This window comes from Anopheles coluzzii, chromosome 3 (genome assembly GCF_943734685.1).
Source record: "Anopheles coluzzii chromosome 3, AcolN3, whole genome shotgun sequence".
NCBI classification, from domain to species: domain Eukaryota; kingdom Metazoa; phylum Arthropoda; class Insecta; order Diptera; family Culicidae; genus Anopheles; species Anopheles coluzzii.
The window spans coordinates 3837813-3863975 of NC_064671.1; the positions used below are offsets into that span (position 1 = coordinate 3837813).

The following is a 26163-nucleotide window of genomic DNA, read 5'->3' on the forward strand; positions in this document are numbered from 1 at the left end:
TTGTTTCAAGCTTCGCGTTGAAAAGAAACGCATCTGCGGTTCGGGCCTGGGACCGACGCATACCAGCAAACCAGTTTCCATAAAACCAGTGCCAGGTGCGGTTCCGCCTATTGCGTCCAGGCTCGTTTGGACTCCCGCGTCCCCGTGGTTTGTGCTCTTTTTGGTTCCCGTCTTTTCGTTTGTTTCTGTGCATAAACAGGGGTTCGTCGTATCGATAAGCGGATAAAAGTGAATGCAGTGGAAAGTACGCAAATGTTGTCCGCAAAGTGAAGCAAGCGTTCGCAGGTTGTGCAAAAATATTTAGTCCAATGATCACAGAAGACACCGGAAAACCCCGGATGGGAAAACCCCCCAAAGGAAAGTGCCACAAGTTTGTTTTCGTTCGTCTCATCCACCACGGTCCAAGTTTATAAATCCAGCACCGTCCAATTTCGATTCGCGCCAAGGCAAGGCGGTTACTTAACTCGAGCCCGTCCCAAGATCATCATCAGCTGTGCGTTCGGATACAAGACGTGTGCGTGTGTGACGGTGCAGACGGTTGGACGGAACAGGCCAATCTGCGAATTATTTTTCCAACCGCAATTGCAATCGAACCAAAATCGTACCTTAAGTTTTCGAGAGAGAGAAAAAGGAAAAAAAAACCTCGACAACACATGTAACCAAACGAAAGCGAGAGTGAGATAAGCGCGAAAGTGTTCGATACGGTGTAGTTGTTGCAGTGCAGACAGTAACGTGTGTACGCAGCGCCGTCATCGATTGCGCGTGCAGTGTGTTGTGCGCGCGGGGTGCGTTCGGCTATACGCAGCGCAAAGCTGTAACACGCCGAGGAATAAAAATAAACCCGACTAAAGACGGCGCGCTTTGGGGAGGCACAGTACAGCGGTTTGGTGCAATCCGTGAAAATGCAGCAACTTCCGTTCGTTTCGATTGGATTGGTTTTCATTGCGCTGGCGGCGTTCCAGAGCATCACGGAAGGTAAACAAAAGCAGCAGTGTTGGCGCGCGCGCGCGCGCTCGTGGGAAGGTTTTGCGCGTCTGAAGGTTACTCTCGCTTAGATTATGTTGGGGGTTTATTTGTAGGTGTATTAAGCGGTTGATTTAGTTCAAGACGTCAGGGTTTAAGCAGAGCTTTTTCTATGGAAATATTTAAATAAGTGGATATTAGTAGTCATTTCGTTCCAATCGAGATGTGATCCTATTTCTTTTTTTTTTTTTTTTCATTTAATCATGACTTGCTGAGATTCCGTCACGAACAAGGAAGATAACGACCCTAGCAACTAAAGCAAAAACCGGTTTTCATGTAGAGATACGCTCTAAACGCTCGTCTTGTGGCTATAAAGATAGTGGAATTCGGCATGACCTTGCTCTAACGTTTGTGACACATCAACAAGCCATAAAGTAAAGAGATAAAGCAGTTCATTAACCTCATCAGTTAATTAGAATTCGTGACATCCACAAAATAACCCTTGGAAACCCGCTTGTAGAACCCATCGGAGCTCAAACACCCACCGAAAGCTTCAGTATTGCCTAAAATGTTAACGGATATCATACAGAAAGACCGAGAAATGTGACAACACAGCCCCAACGTTGCATTCGTCACCCTGTCCACAATCCAAAACACCTCACTCGAGGCGTACCACTAACCCACTGCTTCAAGCCCTTGTGCACTCTGTGTGGGCTCACAGTCAAATTCAACGCGCGATCAACCAAAAACCGCTTCATTTAACACGCCGGTCGGGTTGACAAACCGCTGCCGCCTGGTTTGGAGACATTCCTCTTCCCCAGCGCACAGGTGCCCAGAGCCATCGGGGCGACACCATTTGTAGCCCTGCCTCCCTCAATCACAACCCGATCACGCCGTCTTTCCTTTCAAGGTTAACGCGTTCGATTGACGCGTTTCCCCAGTGGTCCCGCCCGGGACTGTGTTCCAATTTTCACCTCTCCAAACAGTCAACCGAACACAACAAATCATCGTCCGTCCACCGGGCGATCGGTTGATGTAATAACCCCAAAACGAGAGGCCGTTATTTTCACGCTCCCTTTTGTCGGAGCGTCACTGGCCGCACGCGGTTTGGTTTGCTAATGCAAACAACCACCCCAAAATAAAAACCACAAACCTTTGCCAGCGTCCAGCCATCCGGATCCGTCATCCATCGCACCGGTGTGCGTTTTGGTGCCCTCGTTTGTTTTGGTTTTGGTGTGTGTGTTAAAATTCGGGCCATTGAGATTGCGCAACTAGGAAGTGCACGACGCACGATGCATGCTGTGTGTGTGTGTGTGTGCGGTGAGTGCGAATATTCAAGCGGAGAAACGGGAATGCTTCAAACACTGACATCAACCTTGGCGTGGCGAGGACCGATGCCGATGCTAATGGGGCACCCGCATCGATCGCTAGATCGAGCTGGCTAATTATCGGTCACGCGGGTGTGCTAGAGCGGGAGATTATACGGTCGGAACTGGTCGTTTCAAGGAAGCCACTTTGGAGCCGGGGCAGCAGAGACCGGCTAACCACGCATGGTTAAAAGTGAAAGGCCCGTCATAACCGGAATCCATTCCAAGCGACCTCAACCAAGCTGGCAGGGTCTGGCGCCTTCCCTACATGTGACGTCGCTGCAAGATCGCGTCACATTTGCGAGCCTCGGAAGTTCACCCTCCATTAGTACAGCACCATGCTGCAGTCTTAGTGGGATTTATCGAACATGCCAGAAAGGTTTGGAGAAAGTTCTTTAATGCTGGTGGACGAAACAATGCGTTACTGATTCCTACCGGTGCATCGTCGATTGCATGATGCAATCAGCGTGCAACGAGACGCTGACGACGACGACGACCGATCCACCTGGAAATCGGTAACCGTGAAGCAGCGGCATCATTACACGCGTAGAAGGGGGCATGGTGGATCGGTTCGTTGTAATGCTTCTTCACACGAAAAAACACAGGGGCTTTGCTGTCTTACAGACGTCCGTCAAACGATACGTTGTGCGGTATGTGCGCTCGAGTGCTGTAAGCGTGGCTGGCGTGGGGTCTCAACTTATGCTGTAATCGATGATGAGGTCGGTCGACGCTCAAACCACATAAAAACGATGCAAACAGTAGACACATTTCCCCTGCTCCGCCCCCGGGGTAAGTGCGTTTTCCTTTGAATGCCGGCATTTTTTGTCTAACCTGCCGCTCTTTAACATACCTTGCCCGGCACAGCTACTTATTTTGACATTTTTCTGTTCCACTTTTTGCGATCTGTTAAGTGTGTACTTACACTTCCTCGAGACCGGGCCGGGGCTGGGTGAAAGTGTTTGCCGTTCGTCTGCGATGTACAGGTGAATCATCGTGCTTTGCGTGCTTGCAAACAGCATTTACGTTGACAAAGGTGGTTAGTGTATTTAATTTCATATGAAAACAATGGGGAAAGAAGTGTGGCCACATTCCTCCAAATTATCGTTCGCTGTTGGCACGCACTTCGTGACAGAGGATGCTTAAGACATTGGAACCTGTGCGTCATGCACAACTTTCAATTAACTGTTTCGGTTTCAAAAATACAACCACTCCAGCACATGCATCATTATTAAAACTCTCTTTTTGTTGATTATTATTATTTAATTTATTAATTAATTAAATTAATTAATTATTCGCTCATGCAACGCCCGCCAGAAAAAAGGCGCCACTACCAAGAACAATTTGTTTCTCACTCAAACAACCGCGCCACGCCGGGGCGGCTTAATTACGCATTCCGATCGAGCTCGTTTCGCGCAAAGGTCGGCCGGAATTAGATGGGCCGCATCGGGCGATTTTCGCACATGGCACAATACGCTAACAACCTCCAACAGGTTGGTCACGTGCATCGTCACGCGTGGACAGTGAATGCCCCCTCGGCGAGGCATTGTACTGTTGTGCACTGATCTAGTAAGATCGATCGGGTCGGGCAAGATCATTCGGCGGCTGTCAAAACCACTCGCGCAGTTCGTCGCTTACCTTCGCGCCGTCATTGAGACGCTAAAGTGGCGAAGCATCGCGTGAAGTCGGCCGGCTTTGTTTGGGTAGGGCTTTTCGAGAGGAGAAATCAAGGCTGGGGCGGAGTGGAACAAAACTGTTAACGCAAACAATATCTGCTACTGTCTGAGGGAGAGTTAAACATCAAAGTAGTACTATTTCTTAATCTATAGATAATCGAATCGATCACTGTTTCAACATGTGTTCATACATATTTACACATTTTGCCCTCATGATGCCATCAACATGGAGTTGATCGTAAACGTGGTTAACATTTCATGGACGTAATTCTTCACGACAGCACATTAAACGACATTTCTTTCGCGATTACGTTACACCAAGCGATCGAGCCGGAAAAAAATGCACACACCCACCACGTGTGACATAGTTAAGATGCAGGTTTAACGACGCGTAATATTCACATGCTTCTGGAATAAAAGTTACACAACTGCTTCCAGTTACAAAGCAAGGCTGTGATTCGCACATAAAACACACTTATCACTTCCACCACCACCACCACCATCCTTTGCGATCGTCTGGTAAACGATCGTTACTGTATGGTACTCACCACGGCAAGAATGGTGCCAGGTGCAGTAATGTCATTTTTCATAAAACTCATCTCGTAATCATGTTTCGCCCCCTCAAGCTACCCATCTCGACGCGTTCTGTGCGAGGCCTCCATCTATGTGGGTCAATTATTACCTTCATGAAAATGGATGCCTACCACCGTTCGGCTGACTAGTAACGACGTTCGTTTAGTAATGGGCACGCCTCAACTTAAAGGGCTTTGTCGTAATATCATTCCGATCGCGCGGACTGTCGACTACGTTGCATTGCCCCAGTGGCTCCATTCAAGCAGTAAACACATCATCGCTCGTGTCCAACAGGCGGCTCTTGATCAACCACTTCCAACCATGTTCACAAGAAGTTTTACACTTTGCATACTTTCCTTCTCGATCTTGTCCTCACCAGCTCAAAAGCAGGAGAACAAAAATGTCTTCAATACCAGCTCATGCCTGGAGAAACCGTACCGCTGTCCACATCCCCGGATCAAGTTCTATCTGTACACGCGCCGCACCCAGCAGACGCCGGAGTTGATCGACGTTTTGGATCCGGAATCGCTCTACTACACGCACTGGAATCCTTCGCATCCGGTGAAGATCGTTATCCATGGGTTCGGTGGTGGTCGTAATCTGTCCCCGAGTCCCGATATGCGCAAGGCATACTTTACCCGCGGGAACTACAACATCATCATCGTCGACTACGGATCGGCAGTGACGGAGCCGTGCTTGAATCAGATCGAATGGGCTCCACGTTTTGGAAGTCTCTGTGTCTCGCAGCTGGTGAAGTACATTGCCAACCACCCACGGGGAGTCCCACCGGACGATATGCACCTGATCGGGTACAGTGTTGGAGCGCACATTGCTGGATTGGTGGCGAACTATCTGACTCCTGCGGAGGGAAAACTGGGACGGATTACTGGGCTCGATCCAACAATCTTCTTCTACGCGGGATCTAACAATTCGCGTGATCTTGATCCTTCGGATGCACACTTCGTTGACATCATACACACGGGAGCGGGTATTCTGGGCCAGTGGAGTCCAGGAGGACATGCAGATTTCTATGTGAATGGAGGCACGAGTCAGCCAGGCTGTGCTAGCTCCACCATCTTTCGTGAGTAGAGACAACTATTCATGATGATTCCAAAGAATTGACATAACTAACATTTCCAATTCTCTTAGAAACGCTTGCCTGTGATCACACTAAAGTGACGCCATACTTCATCGAGTCCATCAACAGCGAACGAGGATTCTGGGCTGGACCGTGTCCAACGCTGATTTCATATCTGCTTGGCTGGTGCGAACCGAAAGACTCCGAGTACGTCCTCATGGGAGAGCATCTATCAAGACAGTGAGTATGGATCGTGTTACATCCCTAGCAAAAACGATTGAAATTGGGATTTCTCTCTCTCTCTTTTCAGAGCTCGTGGTGTGTTCTACGTCACAACAAACGCTAAACCTCCATATGCCCGTGGATTTCCAGGCAAAAACCGCCGAACAGCGAAAACCTCCGAGTATGCGGGCGTTCGACGGAAGTAAACCAGAACAGAAAAGCAGAAGGTTAACATTCGTCAAAAGCTTAATGGTTGTGATATAGTGTCCGGAACGAGGAGGAGTGACAAGAAAAAAGGTTAGCGCTTACATTCCACTCCAACTAGCTGCCAAGGGTAGGCGAGGGCAACGAGCCTGTCAAAAAAAAATGAAGCAAGACACAGCAGTTGATCGTAATGAGCAAACGACCTTACACAAAGCAGCGATCATGATGTCAGCTTAATGAATTTGATTCAAGGAAATTTAATTTTCTCCACCGCAAAGAATAATGAAACGAAATCATCGAAAGCAAATGAAGTAGCGAGGTAGAGAAGGTAGTATTAGTAGCGATAGTTGCATTAGGAACCCTGGTAGGCTAAGGTTAGGATTAAGAAGCATTGTACATATGACGTTCGTTTGATCATCGCCATTCTATAGCGACCCGGTCAAAAGTGACGCACGTGGGGGCTTTAACCTTCACGAGAGAAAAGCGTATTACGTTGGTTCAACCGATCTGTTGCTACACAACAGATGAGGCAAAGCGTTACTTGTGTTCATCAGACGTTGTGAACGTTGGTTCAAGAACCTCCAAGAGTGGAATATTGCTGCCGGAAAACAGTACTTGTACATAGATCATTCAAAGGAAAGCGGATAGCTAACATACAGAAGAAGGTTAATGTGTTACTTGGGAATTGATATTTCGGATTCGGGAAACGCTTGTACGTCAAGTAGCAAATAAAGTACTGCCTACTTAGGGGTTGATTCAGTTCAACAGTTTAAATATATGCGCACCATTTTATTTGGATGTTGGATGTCGAATAGATCAGTGAGTGACTGTGTGAGTGAATGAGTGAGTGTAACATGCAGAGGTTTGTGAGACACTCATGATTCGAGGATCACACTTCCCATCTGACGTCCACTACCACGCACACACCACGATCACACCACGGCCATGCGCTTCGTTACCGTTTGTTGTTTCGTTTTTCACTCGATAGAAGGTGGTAAGTTTCATACACTTCGCTAAACGCTATTGCCAATAAGGAATACTTAACTATTTAATGCCATAATAATATATCGTTCACGTGTGTCTGTCCTCTCCACCAAGCTAGTCTTCCGTTTTCCCGCCCTAGTTTATCCTTCAATTCCCACACAAACACGCAAACACACACACACTGCCTGCAATTCGCTCCATTACAGCGCGTTTAGTTACGATGATTGATTATGATGCGATTATAACAGCGAGACGACTTTTTACTTACTTTACTAGATCGAGCAGATCTCTTTTCAGTGTTTGGATATTCGTTTACCTCTTTTCATGCCATTTCATTCGCCTACAGAATTGGGTAGTGAAGAGGAGGGACACGAATACAGGTTACCCCTGCTTTTGGTTACTCTTTGCTCTTGCCTCCTAATATGCCTATCCCCTTTGCCCAGTGTATACGGTATATAAGTATAGTGTGCAATACGTTTTGTGTATATATGCAATGTACAATGTGTTTTTGGCTTTTCTAGCAAGCCTCGCAAGATATTTACTATTCAACGTTTACAGCTAGGCTGGCCCGTTCCTCGCTGTTTAGCAAAGGATACCGGCCGACCCGATCATTAGTATAATGTTAATACACTACTGCTACACTACAGGCTGCTATGCTGCTACTCCGGAAACAACGAAATTACAACTAACCGAGCCACGCCACGCGGGCAGCTCGGGTTTGGGTTTTGCGATGATGTTTTGCGTAATATTCTTGTATTGTTGTGCGGTAATGTGTCGATTACCAGTTGGATTTTTCGACCGGCAGTACAGGAATGGGTTGGCCGTGCGGCTGTTACAGCCCTTTTGCGACCGGAACCGTGTTCCATCTACCTGTCGTGTTTTTTTAAATACGTTGGATCCCCGCTGGCTTGTAGTGCCTGAGGGCCCCGATACATTCATTTATATATATTTGAATTAACAACAACAGCTAGAACGACATCCGTGATTGGTAAACAGTAAAGAAACGCGGATCAACAGAACGGATCGGAACGGAACCGTACATTCATAATAGATATATATGTATAGAGTCTCAACAGTGTCAGTGAATAGTTTGGTTTTGCATATCTCTTTACACACCTCACCTCAATATCTCTCTTTAATCTTAGCTTAACGGACGCGCCTACCAACGCGCTCCTGCGAGTCTTCTGCACCGGCACTCCCCGACGTCCTCTTCCACGCTACTGCCGACTCGCGCTACGCTCCAAAGGGAAGGATACACTACCAGAAAGGGAGGATGAAACAACTGCTGATTGTCATCCTGATAAACTATGCGTACTTGTTTTGCGTGTTTTTGTGTACATTGTGTTCAAGTGTGGCGTTCAACCGTTCCACCAAGGGAGCCAAGTGTTAAGCCCTCTCTGCGTTATGGTCGCCGTGTAGGGTTTCTACATGATCGTGTTCGCTTGTTTTTGGGACTGATTGATTTTCTTTTCTCCATATTTTACAACGTTTAGATGATCAAATAGCACGCCCCCAGGGGGAGGAACAACTGAGGTCATGTACAGTGGCAATAATTGCATTGCCTCTCTTAACACTGGAAGAACAAACCATGATAGTATGATAGTAGTGGTGGAAGGTGGAATTTGAGATAGATTACAGCTCGATCGTGTCAGGAGGGTTTATAGATCGAGAGCCCCTGTGCGGGGGGGTTCTACAGAACGAGGAAAGAGGAACTAAGGTCTACCTACTGTCACTAAAATTTCAATTGATCGCGTATAGGGGTCACGTTTCCGTAAGAGACATTTTGTGCAAAGTGTTTTTGTTTTTTTTTTGGTATTATTTTGTTTTTTCTTCTTCTTTTTCCTATGTGTGTTTGAGTGTGTCGATCGAAATCATACCTGTGCGTTACCACTAACACTTATTTACCATTCCCAGCTAGCATTATAATACCCGTTTGTATGGATGATTCTTGACCACCTTGACCACCTCGCCTGCATTGGTCGGTATGTGCATACCTAGTTAAACGGTGTGCGATCGGTTAAACGTATAAGCACGACGCCGTAGAGTATAAGCCACGCAGTCTGCACCGCGATCGCGGCAAAGGATCGCTATGTGAGACGGGTTGTGTTGTGTTTTTTCCGAATTCCAATTCCCCACTGTCTCAAACTTTGATTTTGCCAGATTAGTTAAGTGCACAAGAGAGCCTCCACTGTCGTTCGTTTGCCCGCGATCGGTGTGTGTGTGCTTCTGCTTTGACCGAAGCTCTCACCGTGCCCTCGTCGTCTACTAGTTTTGGTTTCACTTCGTATTTGCAACGATTTAAACTTTTGTTGATGAGCTGTTTAATACACTATATCACTGAACGATTTATAGTACTAGATTTGTTTGTTTCTTTTCTGCCCCTCCTCCTGTTTTATGTCCTTATGAACGAACCTTACCAGCTAGCGTTGTTTATTATTGTTTCTTTGTCACATTCGCAGTACGGTGCAGTGTGCCATCTCCCGCCCCAGGCCTCAGCATCGAACGTATTGAAGCTTATACGCTTAAAAATCAAAACCCAATGTACAATTATTACATAAGCCAAGCTTATGCGCTTATTGCAGCTGCCCCTCTCCCTCGCACACATACATACACTGGCTAAAAATATACAATTAACGTAAACTAAACTCACTGTACTTAGCGCTCAGCTAAGCCTCATCTCTTAACCTACGTTTCGGTCGGGTGTCGAAGCCGGTTTGGTTTTTTTTTTAATTCAGCCCGCCCTTCCGTTTTATTATTGTCGCCACAGCCTTTGAGAGTGAGTTGACACCTCAAATTTAACTCCGCTCCTCCTTACCTAGCTGGAACTAAAATCAGGAAATTATGTAATTACAACGCTCATCCGCGCACACGCACAGAGCGCCAAACATGTGCAATTAGTTGAGGAATGCTGGAAAACTCATTAGCGGAGTACGTTCACCTTTGAACTATCCTTCCATTTTGCTTGAGAATTTGGTTCGTCGGGTACTGTACGTCCACTGAACTGGGTGTTCGAGACACTCGTTAGCAATTGACAGTTTTTTGTTGATTTTAAAAGAGGTTAACATACTCTTCCACCCAATGTACTGTGCGCCCAATTGGGTAGAGGCCAACGTACTATGCTGGGTAGATTAGCGATTAGGCTTGTTTAATCATTTCATCTCAGATTTACAGATACAGACCATCCCAATAAGTGATGACTTAAACTCTCCCACTCTCCCACTCTCCCGCTTCTCTTACTCAGTGCGTTGTCTTAACAGTTGTTATTCTCTGGTTGCATCGTTAGTTAGTCCTTTGCGGCAGTAGTTATTAATTACAGTATATGTATATTGTATTATTATGGCATGTACGCATATATCTTTTAAATACTTATGTCAGTGTTTTTTTTTCTTCTGTTAGTGTATGTACACCCTTCGACGTTGTAAATACAATGTGCCTCTTTGCTACTTGTTTGTGTATGTTTTTGTTTTGGTATTTGTTAATTACTATCTAGTGTTGTAATTGCTTAAGCAGGGTTAATTTTACTTGTTTGTATTTCAGTTTGCTCATGGCTCGCGTGTCGCCTGTCCACCCTCTTCCATCGAGCTGAACATTGTTACAATATACGATTACTATTGCACTTTTCTGCCAAACAAATGCATGGAACAAACAAAAACAGCACAGCTTTTAATCATAGTTTCGCTGCATGCCCTCTCTAGTTCATACTAAATGTTACGGTTTTCTTAGCGCGCACAGGTCAATACGTACGCTCGGTCGGGTTGCCGTGTAAGTAGGTGTCCCTCGCTTCCGGCTGTACCGTTTCCTCACTGATTGCAGTCGGATAGGCGAACGGATTGTTGGCGACGTGCTGCTGGACCGCACCGTACGACACCGTCTTGGTGGCGTTGATCTGTGCCGACGGGTCCATCATTCCCCCCGACGGGGAAGCTGATCCACCGTCCCCGGCCTCGTTGAAAGTGGTTTCCTTCTCGTACCCGGAACCAACCGGATCCCAGGCTCGTTGCTCTTCGACGGTCGGTTCAGCCCACGGTTGCAGTTCGCCCGATGCGAAAATGCCGTAAAACGTGATGCCCACCAAGTGGACCGTCGCCGCTATCGTGAACACTGTAGACCAACATGATTTGGGCTTAAATGGAGAAAATTATTTCATGATTACATTAAAACAAAACTATTTGGAAACAATTTAAAAAAAAAGACTATTAAGTGCTATAAAAATCATTTGTATGTTAAAATATCCATTTCAAAATGGTGGCGAAGCGCATCAAAGCATTCACACGCAGTCAACATGCAGCCGTAAATATTTGCATCCTTTTCAATTGCTTGTTTATGGATGGCAACGAGACAAAACAACCACACGGAACAGTTGATTCAGCTAAAATCTATACGTAACAACAAAAAGTAGAACCCTTCTTCACCATCCATTCTTCAATCTCTCTCCAATCGACAATAAAAGCCTCCGTACGGAACCGCTTTGCGCGATGGGCGAGAAAACAGCCGACGCCGCAAAAATCACATCCCCTGACAACGGTTGCCATACAGTCTCACCCTCCCGGACCGTGTCAACAGTTGTACAGTTTCAAGATTTTAAAAGCCATATCCCTTTCCCAGCCTACTGACTCCCCGACAAGGCATCACTGAAAGCATGCGATGTAAGGGGTGGAAAATGGATGGAAAACACTTCTTTCGCCACAACGAGAACCGAGGCCGATGCCAAAGTGTAGAGTTTCGCATTGTTCCACAGCCAGCCGGGAAACTCGCCAGACGCCCGGGGGAATGATGCGTTTTTGTTCAAAGTCATCGGGCATGTAACATCGTAACAAATTTAATTTATTTCATTGAATCAGCTTCACTGAGCAGCGATAGCGTTTTGGTGCAATGAGTGGAGAAGTCGCTGAGTCAAACCATTTGGCGGAAGGAATGTTTCATAGCGATAGATGAAGTGCAATCCGGCTCACAGCCGGATCACAATCCGATTAAAGGGACACACTTACCTGCCCCCGCGTCAGGTGGTCTATCGCGATTGGACAGATCAGACCCGCTATCGTGCCTATGCCGTTGGACATGCCCATCAGAATACTGGCGTAGCGTGGCGCAATGTCCAGATGATTGACGTTGTAACCGGATATGGCGAACCCGCTGAAGGCAACACCGAGCGTTAGCGCCGTCACTGCACCCATCTGTGGAGATAGAGAACCACATAAATCACGCAATACTTTCACAAACAACAACACGTAAGAGGAATTACAGCACTTACAGAACTAGTGGCATGTGCTACGACCAGGAAAAAGAGACCCTCCAGTCCGAATCCACCGCAGTTGAACAGCTTGCGCACGTTGGTAGTCGACAGCAGTCCCGACTTTCGGATGTGATCCGCCAGCATGCCTCCGAAGGGTACGATGATCGTCATCAGCAGATGTGGCAGTGCTCCAAGTATACCAGTCTAGATGTTGCAACAGTTGGAAGCATTTATTGAAGAACCTCCCCGAATCAAAAATAAAACCTTTAGCTTACCTCTTCAATCCGGAAGTCGAACGAGTGCTTCAGATAGGCACTCTGGTACAGCACCAACAGGTAGAAGTTCCACGATCGGCAAAAGTTTGCCACGATGATCGCGTACACGGGCATCGAGGTGAGGAAGTGACGCCACGGGGTCGTCGCGATGGTCGGCATCGGCAGCTGCACCGACTCGCCGAGCGACTTTTCGATGTACTTTAGCTCCTTCACGGAGATGGTTGGATGTTGGCGCGGCTTCTCGAACGACAGCCACAGCCAGAAGCAGTACCAGATCAGGCCCATCACGCCGTAAAAGTAGAACGGTGCGTGCCAGCTGATCGAGCCGGTCAGAATGCCGGACATGGGCATGCCTATCACGACGCCGGCGTACGAGCCGCTGAATGCCATCGTCGCTAGCCGGGAGCGCTCGAGCGGAGGGGCCCAGAAGCGCCAGATACCGTGGCAGGCGGGATACGTTACACCCTGGGGGAGGAAAACGCATACGGCTTCTGTAAAGTCTGGAAAGTTTCGAAGGTGCAAACACTCCGAGTCACTCACCTCCACCAGGCCCTGGAGCACTCGAACCAGAATTACGACTGTTGGATGTAGCATCATGGCGCCCGGGACGAGCAGGTTCAGGAAGGCCGAGATAGCGATGGCCGTACCGAAGATGCGGTTTGCTGGAAACATTGACGCGAGGAAACCGCCCGGCACTTGCGTTACTAGGTAGCCCCAGAAGAATGACGAATCGACTGCACTTTCCATCGCGACGGTCCAGTTGTATTTCACCGACTGGAGAAGGAAAATGGAGAGCATTGAATACAAAAAAATGAACATGAATACTCATTTCTATACTCCGAGCATGGCTTCCTAGTAGAAATCAAGAAGTAACAGTAAAAATATGGCCATTTCCCGTTGTTAAATCGAGCCAATGCCACCGGAAGTCGAGCGTACTTTTTACCACCCCATCTTCAATCCACCTTCCCAACACAATAGTGTCCTCCGGTGGGACCACGTCTTTTACACCAAACAGACGACACACACACACACGCAACAACAAAAAACTTGAAACGACATCCGTTAACGCATCACGGTTTTGCGCTCTCGCAGCGTGGCGTCGATGGCGGTTATCACAGCGACGACGGTGGTGGCGACGACGACTCGGGGTTTGTTGTCATTTTCTCGCTCTTTATGCTCGTTTCCGGCTTTTCCGGTCGACTTCTTTATCCGTTTTACTCCCCTCGGTCGGCGTGTGTCCTTTTTTCTCGTCCTTTTATCCAACCGAGCGCCAACCCCACGCTCATTGATGATATCTCGTTGAGCGGAGCTGCGCTCCCACTCCCACCCCGGCACCCATCATTCGGGAAAACCCCATCGGTGCAATGACTCATGAATAAAAAATTATCATCTTTTGTCGTCGCATTTCTAATAAATGCTTCCATTATGTTTGACTCCATAAAATTTCATATTTTTCCTGATTTACTCCCTCGCCAAATATTTCAGGGTTTCGGACATTCTCGTGCAACCTTATCGGTTACCGGTTGAACGATCTCTCCTTCCACGGGGTGATGGAAGGTATTTTTGGTTCCCTGTGACCGTGCTTTATTTTGCCTGTTCATTATCTTTTATTTACGTACATACGAAGGTATCGATGTCCCTGTTATTTCATCGCGAGGAATAAAGGATCCCAAAACTTCATTCCCACTTCCATGTACACATTTGACGTACACTTCTAACGTAGGCACCAAGGAAAGAGTACAAAGAACATGGCTTTGAGGCTTTCTAGCTATAATTTCTTGTGACTCTATGACCTCCTAGCAGACACACCACCACCACCACAAACCGAAATACGTGACAAAATGGGGCCCCATTTCCGGACCGAAAAACATAATTTGCTCATCATGCAGTGCGTGGCAAAATTATAATCGAAACATGCCGATCACACCAATGCGAAGAATCAGTACAAAAGGACATCAGCGGCACGTGGCCCGAAACCCCTGGCAGAAGAATAATTATCGTCGACGGTGAAGCGCACGGCTAATGGAGCTCGTGCAATTTACGCCCGGCCCGACCCTAGGTGCACAACTTACCCCGTTCTCGAACTGCAGCTTGGCCATACCCATGTTGCAGCGCATGCCGAACGATATGATAAAGCCCAGACAGGTCATCAGCGAGATCGTGTAGCGGGTCGTCTTGATGCAGGGACACTCCGCCCGGACGTACTTGTCGACGTGGCGCAACGGTGGTCGCTCAATCTCCTCGAACGACATCGGTGAGTCGTTGCCGCCAGTATCGGCCTGGTAGGCGCCACCGACCGCGGCCCCATCCATCTGGTCGTAGCCATGTTTGGGCATTTCGAACTTCTCGAACCCACTGGAAGAAAAAAATGGGAAAACGGGGTTTTGAGTTACTGTTATACACTGTTATACGATACGGTTGAAGTCATTTTGAAAAGCTTCATTTATTTCTGTTAACATAAAACTTTCTTTCTCAGTTGATTTCTTGCCTTAAAAGCGACCTCTCTTTGCCATTTTCATGCATGCCTTTGCCACCGGTTAAGGCGAATCTTTGAACCAACCATCCCGAAACACTCCCAGCTGTCAGCAAAATGCGTTTCGCGCCCAAATATAATTGAGAAAATGAAATTAAATGAAAAAGACCCACTTAATGTCATTTCCGTTCACGCAAATGTCTTCGCCTTTCGTTGGTTTCGTTGCCGTGCTCTTATCTGCTTCGCTGCGTAGCTACCGTCTTACGAGAGCGCTCATCGTCGTCTATTCGCCGTAGTGTGTGAAAGGATACTAGACAAGACGGGTTTTCCACCATTCTGAGCATAAAGACACTGCAGGGATAAGATGTTCGTCCCACTAGCACCCAAACGAGCACAAGCTTGATGTAAATGTGCACCCACACACCATTATCCTGCTGTGATGATGAACGGTACCGGTCGTAGTCGCAGTCAGCTTCCAAGCTGTTGGCCCCCGTCGGGAAGGTGGGTCTCGCTTACCAGCGGGATACAAACAAATCTCTCTACGATTGAAATGGAGCCCTTCAGAATGAGATGGAAATGAATTTTCCACCTATATTGTACCGGCGAAAGACAAAGCGTTTCAATGTAATTGATAATTTGTCTCTACCCTCAAATGGGCACCAGTCGCACTGCTGCTGATTGCGAATTGCGTGATGCTCACGCGATCACATACTTGATAAAGTGGATGATGTAAGAAAAACGGTTCGTTAGAGCGCTGGGATTATGTTTATGAATCATTTTGCCATTGGTTCTAGGGCTGTAATAAAGCTTCCCTCCCAGTGAAGTCTATCGACCACTGTAAAATCAGGCTTCCACTTTACCACAACAAATTGTGTGTCTCCCTCTATAAAAAGAACTTTTTTTTATGACACGTCATAAATCGTGAGATATTCCTTCTCTCACCGTGTGCCGTGTGGCATCAGAAGCATAAAAAATAATTGATTTGATAAATGTCACCCAATAAATGGACGACAGACGCTCGAAGCCGAGAGCGACTGGAGCGACCGGAGCCGCCGAAAGTCACACCGTCCTCGTTGTTGTCGTTTGTTGGCCCCGTCGGCAAATCTTGATGGCGACCGAAAACAAAGTTATCCTTTTATCTCGTAGTGGATGTGGCTAGACACGCTCCGAACGCAAGCATTCTCATACATTCAAACAGGATGAGAGAGTGATTCTGAATATGAGAGTGTTTTGCTTCCCTTTATGCCTGCATCCATCCAGATTTATTAGAAGCGAAATAAACAGGGAGGAAAACCACTCTCGCCTCACTGTTGTCTACCCTGGTATCGACCGGCTGGCAGGAATTATCGTTGACAAACATAATTAAGTTACTTTCTCGAGGTTTGATAATATTGTTTACTAATATCCGCTTTCAAGCGTTGCGAGCGAGTTTCGTCTTTCAAGCCGTCGGTTCTGCTTCTTATTTTGGGGGGATAGCGTACGGAGATGAAATTGAATTTCCGGTCCAACCCTCGAACATCGGCAGTCGGCACATCTTCTGGAGCTTAAGATTGACCAAATCATCTAGCCGAAGCTGATGGTCATTGGCGCATCGATGATGACGTTGGCTGATCTTTTGTCCAACGCCAAGGGGAGAGATTAACGGAATGCTTCGCAGAATGCTTCATATTAATCCCAAATAACTTTTCGTGCCAGTTATGATTGATTACATTGAAATGTGATAAGAAGGAAGGATAAGCAGTGATGGTTTCCCGAACCAAATCATAGTTGTTTAACTTCATTGAAAAAATACTTACACGTTCTACTGTAAGTGTACTTCGCTCTTACGAACATCGTAATCCTTACAGTTGATTTGAAAAATACTTTCCACTGACCATAATCGAGATTTATGATCTAAACAGAACACCCAAACAACCCCCTTTCCAGAAGCACAGCATGCAAATGAAGCTTGCTCTCTATCTAACCATTCTCCACCCTTGTTCCCAACTCTTAACGCATAAATATCAATTTCACCAGTCGAGCACGTGTCTTTTCCAACGCCAGACAATTCATACCGAAGACACACCGTGCCAGACGGTAGAGGCAATAACGTCCCCAAATACGTCAACCACTGCCTGCCTACCTACCTAACAGATCCAAACCAATCTCCAACCTCTATCGGTTGGATGGAAATTAATGAAATCGCTTTTCAAGCATTTTTAATTTAAATTTGTCAGCACTTCAAACAGATTGAACAGTGTTGCAAGAAACGTCGTCGGTGTCGGCGTTGCCTTGAAACGTACCTTTCAGGGTGACTTCAGCTGCTCGAAACCGTAAGCCCGACACGCACAAGACACGGGCCACATTGATTGAAATCCAATTCCCCGTAAATATCATTTACAATTCTTCAGAGACTTATCTTTTAATTCACTCGCTTAGGTAGCGCACGATACCTTTCTCTCGGCTGGCGGAACATCGGGATTTTCCAGCCGGCATGGTATCAAGGTGTGTTTGTGATTGTAACGTGATCTGGCCATCGGCGGGATTACCCGGGGATTGCTGGGATGCTGCGAATTTGTCGGTTTGGTTGGTTTGGTGAGCCAAATGCTATAATCGGCCGGGATTTTCCAACCGCTTTGGGAGCTGCGATTACTCATCGGTTTTGGGAGGGCGAGTGAAAGGTGAATGAAAGAGGCGATGTAAACAAACTTAGCGCGCTAAACGATTTGATTGTATTTTTTCGCGTATTAAGTGGCGGACACAGTTTCAACTTACAAGGGTAATTTGTTCCTTAAGTAACGCAACACAAATCGATGCAATACAGCTAGAATGTTGAACTTAATTTTGAAATAAACCGTTGAAACCGTTGGTAAAATATGATCTAAACTTTTCAAATATATCATATATACAGCTTCACCCTTCTTCAGAGCAACAGGTGAGCTGCTGGTCAATCAAACTCAAAGCGCACGATTCGTCCCACAGTCCAACCAAACCATTCCTTGCTGGAGGTGAATATTTGATGAAAACATACCACCTTTCGACACTGAAATTCATACGTCCCGAGGGAGCTGTGGTGAAACTTTTATGATTATGTACCTCGCAGCCCTTGTACCTCGCTCAGCTCGCACTCGCCAACCATCCGGCCCCTTCCGGTTGGGAGTTGTGTGTTGATTCGCTTGTTATGTTTGTGATTTGATTTTGTGCTCGCGATACTGTGACTGTGGACCGGAAAAGGACGAAACGTGCGAAGCAACACACAGCTTGCAAGATCCAAAGGCAAGCACCCTTCCTGCATAGGGGTGCGTGGGAAAGAAATACATAATTTATGTTATTAACTGGTAACAATCCGCTTTACTTTTGTAGCGTATATTTTCCCCCTCTTTGGCAAACGCAGCGAGGGTTGTTGGATTGGTGATAAGCGCTTCCAGCCAGGTTGGTAATTGACGATATCAAACGTTTGCAGTTTGGCTAATTGATTCTAAGCTACGTGTGGGGGCAATAAAAGTACGTATTTTATATAAAGAATGACACAATTACAACGTTTTTAAGAATCTGATTTGAAATCTTTCTTGAAAGTAGACTCAAATTTTAATATCGCAAACCATTGCAATCCCTCTCTCTCTCTCTCTCTCTCTCTGCCCTTTGGCAAACAAAAACACCTGCAAACAATAGTTGCAATGAACCGTACTACACCGTAGATCAACACAAAACAGGAACAGTAACCCCTCAGCCCAGAAGCGCAAAGACAAATAAACCCCTCCAGCTCAGGAGTGGATGAAATGAGAAATGTTATTAAAAACTGACTGCCGGCCGAAACATTGATGTAAACACGCGCACAACACACATACACTCCGCACCGGAAAGTCAAACATTTGCTTAAAAGCTATTAAAACCGAGCACCCAAACGAAGGGAGAGAAGGTTCTACTCTGGATGCTTCTCTGGACAGATTTTATCTATCTTGCTGGATGGACGTGAAGTTCTGAATGATGAGTTTAAAAGTGAACCATTTCGCTAACCCAGCCAGCAGCGAAGAACAAGAGATATGCAAATAAATTTAATTTCTAAATTATGAACCACCATCAATATTTGGCGTGCTTTATCCTGCCACACCAGGACAGAGCAGACAGCACTGTAAACATAATAACAGTTACTGTTTAAACCGCAACCAGTTTCCCTCGTCGAGGGGTTAAGTGACTTGTTTATTTGCGTGCAAGGTCTGCAATTTCCCTACACAGAAACCGACTGCTTCTCTCAAGGGAGACGTCCTCCAGAGACCAATATTATCCTGCCCGAGATTCCCAAGCCCCCCACAACACAATCAGGGAAAACTGTAACGGTTATCAATCAAAATTAGATAAGTCCCTATCGACGTATGTCATCTAGGATCCATCCAGAGGCAAAACTCTGAAGGTCACATCACATGGTCACCTCACCGAAAGAACCTCAGCAAAGCGGGCCCTTCTTATCACTGCTGGCCCATCATTCGATTAAGCCTTTCATTGTACCGCGATGATTGAATTTCCGGTTGAAGTACTTCCATCGATTGGAAGCTCACACGGCGTTACACATACGGTTGGCTTTAATGAAGTTTTGATTGATGGACTTGACTGTGGGCGTAGGATTCGCGCAGTTCATTAAAAAAGGATTTGCCACCACCACCAGCACTACCATTACGGTACAGCATCCAGACGAAGTATGGTGTGGACCACTTCAAAACATAAAGTGGAACAATATGCACACTTGAAAACCATGGCACTATGAGAGCAAAGCGAGTCTTTATTGGCCAATCGTTGTGTTGCTAAACAACGATCCCTCACGAAATGGGGCTTTATAATTTTCATTCCTTGCGCGCCCTCACCCTTGACAGGAGGAACTATAAATGGACCCAAAAAGAAAACCCAACCACTTATTTATTCATTAAACGGTAATCGTTCGTGCGAAATTGAATTTCCTTCCTATTACGGTTGTACATCCGCCCCACCACGCTTCAGAAAGGTAGGCAATCAGACCTGTGTCTGTCTGCTCTTTCACTCACTCTTTGCTCTTTCACGATCTAATTATCAGACTACTTCCATCTGGACTATCTGTGTGGCGCCAGAGAAGAAGCAGAAAAAAAACTCGGGAAGCACCGGAACAAACATCCTAGGACAGGGGACGACCGAAGTGATATTCCAGTCCAGTTCGAGTCGACGCTGCCACAAAGTCTACCCAGCTGAGATTCTTTCTGCTGCACGTTGCCATTGGCATCCAGCCTATCCCCGGTTCGCATTCGAGGGGCTTCTGTAGCTGCTTTTGGACGTGGTAAATAAAGTTGAGGAAAAAAAGAATCTTCCCATCACACAGCTCACAGGAAAAGAAGATAACAAGCAGGATGGAAAAGTCCAAAACAACGTGCTCGGCAAGTTTGCTGACAGTCCGGACTGGCCATCCGGAGGTACCATCCGAAACGGAAACAGAAAAGCAATCATTAAAAATAGCTGTTAAAAGATTGAATCGTCCAGATTACGCAACATAATAGAATCTGGCCATAGAAGACACAGTTCTTGCTGTTTCGTGCTCCCGAGATCTCCCATTTTTAGTACGGCACGGGAAGAAGTAAAGGTTAGATGTGGTACGGAATAGAAAAAAAAAAGATTTCTTGGTGATCTCTTAAGAAAGTAGCATTAGTTGTTATTGTTTCTTTCCCTTTCTCTTTTGTAGTCTTTAAGGGGATTCAACCGATTTCTAGCGTACAGTGGTGGAAATACTCCATGAGTGTCTTGGGTGGGCACAGATTCACTATGCTCTATTCACAATAGTGGCAGTTTGACATTTGAGGGCATCCCAAATTTCTGAAATAAACTATTGCTTTCTGTCAATCATTTGAAGACTTAGTTCTTCTTTTCATATCAAATACTTTTCCACTTCTATAACCCATTCCCTGTTGCTGAGGCTTACGCAAAACTCGATCAACACACACAAGGACACAAGAAAAATAGAAATGTAATAAAACCGATACATGACCCCTTGTACGGAAAGAAAAACAGCAATCAAATGAATTGGCAGGATTGATATCCTTCCCGCCCGTTTTACCCTCGCTTTTGCCCGGTTCTTTCCAACCCCACCACATCTCAAGAGAAGAAAAATCGAAAAAACATAAACATTCAACTGAAGCTGGAGCTGGTGTCCGGAACGCTGTCAGCAAGAGGATTTTGCAACAACCATTCCCAATAATCCTCCCAAGATTCCCCTCGCCGAAGGAGTGTACCGGAACCCTCACAATCCTGCAATACAAGGGAAAGAAAGGGGGCCGTTGTTGTACTTGAGTGAGAAGTTCAGTGCCGAAGTACGCCACAAAAACATTGCAAACGTTGGTTCACGCGTTCACGGGTTTGAGGATATTCGCCAAGGGAGTCCTTAGTGATGGGAGAACGACAAAGAAAAAAAGAGACGAGAACCCCGAAAGATTTACCCTTTCCTACCAATGGATGTTATCAAAAGAAACTTTACAACCCGTTCGGTGCCCGCTTAAAGAACAACGAATTGCGGCAAAGCCATCCTATAGCGCTGATTATTGTTTCGTAATGATGTAATTTAAAGTCATTTCTCCGATGAACACTAACTGTGGCGCAATTCGTTTTACCCACGGCTGCTTTGATGCCGCCCAGCTCAGATGACGGGTGTTGATTTATTGCGTTCGGGACAGAGAGACGCAAACAAAAAAAAAGCCGTTCTCTCGCCACCGAAAAGTGAGACGTCCTTCGCACCAAACGCCACCACTTGCGCGCTGAAATATTGGGACAAATCCGTTGAAATTCAATTCCTACGCTTGCTACGGGAAAACCAGCTCGGAATTCTAAATAATGGCAATTTTTCATACAACAACCACGCACGTGGGGAAGGGAGGGATACCTTCAAAGGCATCTTAGCGTCACACACACAGCGCGTGCGGAAGGGCCACGTGATAAGGAGTGGCGTTGCGAAAACACCACCACCCAAAACGAAACCTCATATCGATTGTCGATTGTTCCGTACACTTAAAACGAATCGATCGCAAGCGAGGAAAGGGCGGAAGTGCATTATTCACGATGGAAAAGCCCCCATTTGCCACCCAGAATCCCCGGTGCCCGAAAGAAGCCGTACATCGGACCAAGAGAGTGAATTGAAATCTCAAGACGTTGGAAGAGTGAAAGCGAAACGTGACAATCGAGCTGGCTGGCGTATTTGGCGTACACAATATTCAGGGCGATCGCAGGCGTTTGCAATCAAACATTATAATGTGAGCCGATTGTTGAAGGAGTGCGATGTGTGAGTGATGGAATTTTGATAGCAAGGAAATTCCAGGTTTTGGTTAGCAATCGATATCGAATTATTTGCAATTATTGGTAGCATACTATTGGGCAAATCTTTTCATATTTCATGTTTAACGCTTTACTTCTTTGCACTCTGGGTTTCTCATAACTTCATCCTGTCTCAAGCACCCTAAGCAGTCAATGTCGTACCAACAATACTCTTCATCAATCATTTACACTAATCATACCGCTACTAGAAAAACATCTTTACGACCAGCCGAAAACGCCAAGGGGTTAAACGCCTCTAATTACTTTAACGAATAACAGCCTTCCGTCGTCGGCTTCCGTCGCGCATACAGGCGTTCAACCCGGGGACCCGAGGCGCGTGACTTTCCCATCATGTGAGGGGCCACAGCATCCGACACATTTCACTCTCATCTCACAACACTCATTACGAAGCTGCGTTCAAAAAGGACAACAATGGAGTACGTTGAAATATTGGACCCTCTCTCTCTATCTCTCTGTTCCCTACTGATTCAAATTAAGATCATTTATCGGTCCGAAAATGACTCTGGCATAATTTAGTCATTACTTCGCATTTTATGTCGCTTAGGCTAGCGTGCGTGTCCGGACACAGATAGCGTGTGTCCCTTTTTGTCTACTTCCGGGGATATTTCATACTATCCAGGCACGGTTTTCATCACCTCACCTCACACTTCCCTCCTTTCACCCAACCTTCTCTCACAGCAGTGTTAAGGATCGGCTTTCAGAAGCAATTTCCTGAGATTTCGCCACTTTTGTTTATTTATCGTGCGATTCCACTCCACGGCGCGTTCGTTCCCGAAGGGGATTGGACAACCACCCCGTACCCCTGGCACTGGCCGTTATCAGATTCACCCATAGAAGCCTTGGTAGGGTCAGTCAGGATCAACAATCGTCCCGGGAGTAGAGACGTCGTTTCATTTATTTCAGATTTTACTATTCACCTTTTCGTTCCATCGGACAAATAGAAAACGCTGGCGAAGGGAAGGTACAGAGGATGCAGAAAATAAAAATAAAGAAAAGCGTTCCGGAACGAATGAATTATCAGATCCACTGTAAACAATGCTGGGTGCCGCTTCGTTCGGGAAACGGGAAATGAAAAGTGTCGCGAGTTTTCACAACTTTACGCATTCCAATCACGCACCAGACAAGTGGCTTAATGTGTCTCGGCTTTTTTGCATATTTTTTCGCTCCTTCCGATTGACCTCGATAGGGTGAGGCTGGTGGAACAAGCTGGGCTGGAAGGATACATCTTCATTCACGTGGTAGCTTGCCAGTAGGAGATGCATTCTACTAGAGAAGATGGTTTCTGGTGAAAGTGTTCCCTAAACCGTTGCTTTCCTTTTCGTTGCAGCTCTCACACGTTTCATAAATTGAACAATTTACCAACCAGTCAGCCAGCGTGAGTCAACAACCTAGAGCATCCTGTAAGGATGCTATTCTCGGTCAGCTGAAAGTAGTTGTTGAAGGAGTGTTGCAGGCTTTAAAGCATTTCACTTTCCACGACACGATGCTTCAGTTGAAGATGCAACGGAAAACGTGGACAATGTTGGACATAAAAATGAGATCCGTACACGCTGGCATGCGAACGACTGCCAGGGCATGCCCGGAATGTTTGACACACACAGAGAGAGAGCGTTGATCGCTATTGATTTTACCATTAGCAAAGTTCACGAGCAATGTATGACCCACTTTATGAAGACGGGAGCATGTAATGGAAAGGAAATTGAAGGCATTGTAGTGTCGGGACTAGTATTTTATAATATTGCTTATGTTTTAGTTTTGCACATTAAACATCAACATGATTTATTGTTTGCTGCCAACACCCAATCACTTATCGAATGATTTGCAACCTTTTAAACCATTCAACTTCACAGTACCTCTCTTCTTTTTCAAATGTTTTTCGTCAGATTGTTCTCATTTTTTAATGCCTTTCAACATGACGAAAAGCCACAACGCGTAAAGACACATGTATCAATCACCTTCCCATGCGTACGTGATATTGAGCCCTTGTCAACGATTGCGGAAGCTGTCAGCGTGTAACGAGTCGGGACGTCAGGATTGTCACCCTCCTGCTTGATTCCATCATGCCTATCAGCAGTCTATTTTTCATCACAGTGGTTCTATAACTGACGACTCATTCTACCTTTGCAACGATTCAAACGCAAGTCCAACTAGACCAGCCAGCGATAGAGAATATCCCAGTAAATCCTTCCCTCTTGAGTCAAAACGTAAGCAGCTCAGATTGAACAACAAAGAGAGAGAGAGAGAGCGAGAAGGAGAACGAAAAAAAGCCACACCACTAGTAAAGGTAAAATTCATTTCAACTAAAATCAGAGACATTTTCTCCATCTCCCAACACACAATGCAACATTTCCAAGCCTTTGGGAGTCGACTTCCGGCCTTGGCTCACACGATGATGAGCCGCCACACAGCCGCAAGCCCCCGAGGGAAATCATTTAAGCCGCATATAATGATGACAACAAAACAGCTCTCAAGCAGAAGAGCTTTGAGCTGCCCCCTTTCCAGCTCACCACCCCAACTCCCGCTGGACTCCGGACTCGCCCAATTCCTCTCCCTTAAAGGTGAATCAATGCGTTAATGCGCCTTTTAGCAGGAAAAGGATTGGTCCTCGTTTGTCGCTCGCTCGCTCGTTTCGATATTGATGGCCCGATTGCGGCTCAAGAGCAATGATGAACGTGATCAATTCATGTGCTGATTAATCAAAACCATCACGTTTGCTGTTCATTTTGGGAGCACAATTTTACAAAATGGAACCCCGACAGCGAACTTTCCCAAACATCCATAGTGGTTGGGATGGTTTGGGTTGGGAACATCAACTGTATCACGTTCCAGCGAGATACCCACCGTTACACCACAATGATTTACCTCATCCAGAACACATCACGCTTTGTCACTTGTTGGGCTGCCCTGCCCTGCCACCCACCATGCTTTCCCACCATTACACACACAAGGGTTTTAACAGCGTGTTAATGAGAGCAAGGGAGGAAAACGGCCTCGTCAACAACGGTAGCAACGGTAGGGCCATTGAGAAAAGTGAGACATCAGACCAACAGACCCTCGTTCCATCTAGATGGTGATGGGCAAGGACACCCTCCTGGTCCTTTTTACTTCGTGGTGGTTAATTCCTGATTCGATGTGCCACGCACACTTCACGGTGAATGAAATTTAACGTCACTCTTTAAACATAAGAGCGGCCTGGTTCGCTTGAAAATGCTGATTAAGATAAAAGTACTCATTTCATCCCGCTTGTCCCCTCGGTAACCGCTCCTTCCGCAATAGATCATTGTTTGAAAAGTTTTACCTTCTTCGTTTTTCCATTTCGTCACTTGCAGTGCTTCTATTCTGGTTGTCTAGGCAAGGCTGGCAAGACAAAATGATGTTCGAGATGATTATCTCAGAAGGTTTTTCTTGCGATATTAATTATCATTAGAGAGAGAGAGAGAAGAACGGGGAGAGAGTGAAGGGCGCACGGTGAGGACGGCGTTAATTGATTTGCTTCTGATTCAATCAGTCGGAAGGGAGTCAGTCTCTAGCTAGTTTTAATTTGATTATTGAATACTTTCAAAGTTTTTTTTAACGATTTTCCATCAATCTTAATCAAGGCTAAAGTACGACGAACTAATTTAGTTGAACAACTAACCAAGCAAACAAGGATGTTTTCTAATGATTTGTCCTCCAAAACTATTCCATACATTGTGGTTAAACCCTAATAAGCTTCTCTTTTTGCTCTAAACAATTCAATATTCCCTTTTGTTCTTTGATTCTGACCGTAAGTCTCTACCACCACATCAAACGTTTTAA

At 46.1% G+C, this 26163-nt stretch overlaps 2 protein-coding genes across 4 annotated transcripts in view; one reads left to right on the plus strand and one right to left on the minus strand.

Moving 5' to 3' along the window:
* On the plus strand, positions 1-6854 carry LOC120954602 (lipase member H). The gene is made up of 4 exons (XM_040374679.2): positions 1-975; positions 4956-5657; positions 5726-5894; positions 5965-6854. Exons 1-4 carry the CDS (start codon positions 903-905, stop codon positions 6080-6082), a joined length of 1062 nt encoding a protein of 353 aa, XP_040230613.1. The 5' UTR covers positions 1-902; the 3' UTR covers positions 6083-6854.
* Positions 6832-26163, minus strand: part of LOC120954598 (vesicular glutamate transporter 1) — a 27772-nt gene continuing 8440 nt past the window's right edge. For 2 of the 3 annotated variants that reach the window (XM_049608595.1, XM_049608596.1), the window contains exons 3-7: positions 14645-14927; positions 12573-13346; positions 12316-12501; positions 12053-12238; positions 6832-11187 (exon numbers count right to left, since the gene is read on the minus strand). In XM_049608595.1, the coding sequence (XP_049464552.1) occupies positions 10798-11187; positions 12053-12238; positions 12316-12501; positions 12573-13346; positions 14645-14927 (1819 nt within the window). In that variant the 3' untranslated portion in view covers positions 6832-10797. The remainder of the gene's footprint in view (positions 11188-12052; positions 12239-12315; positions 12502-12572; positions 13347-14644; positions 14928-26163) is intronic. The other variant, XM_040374673.2, reaches the window with a different exon arrangement.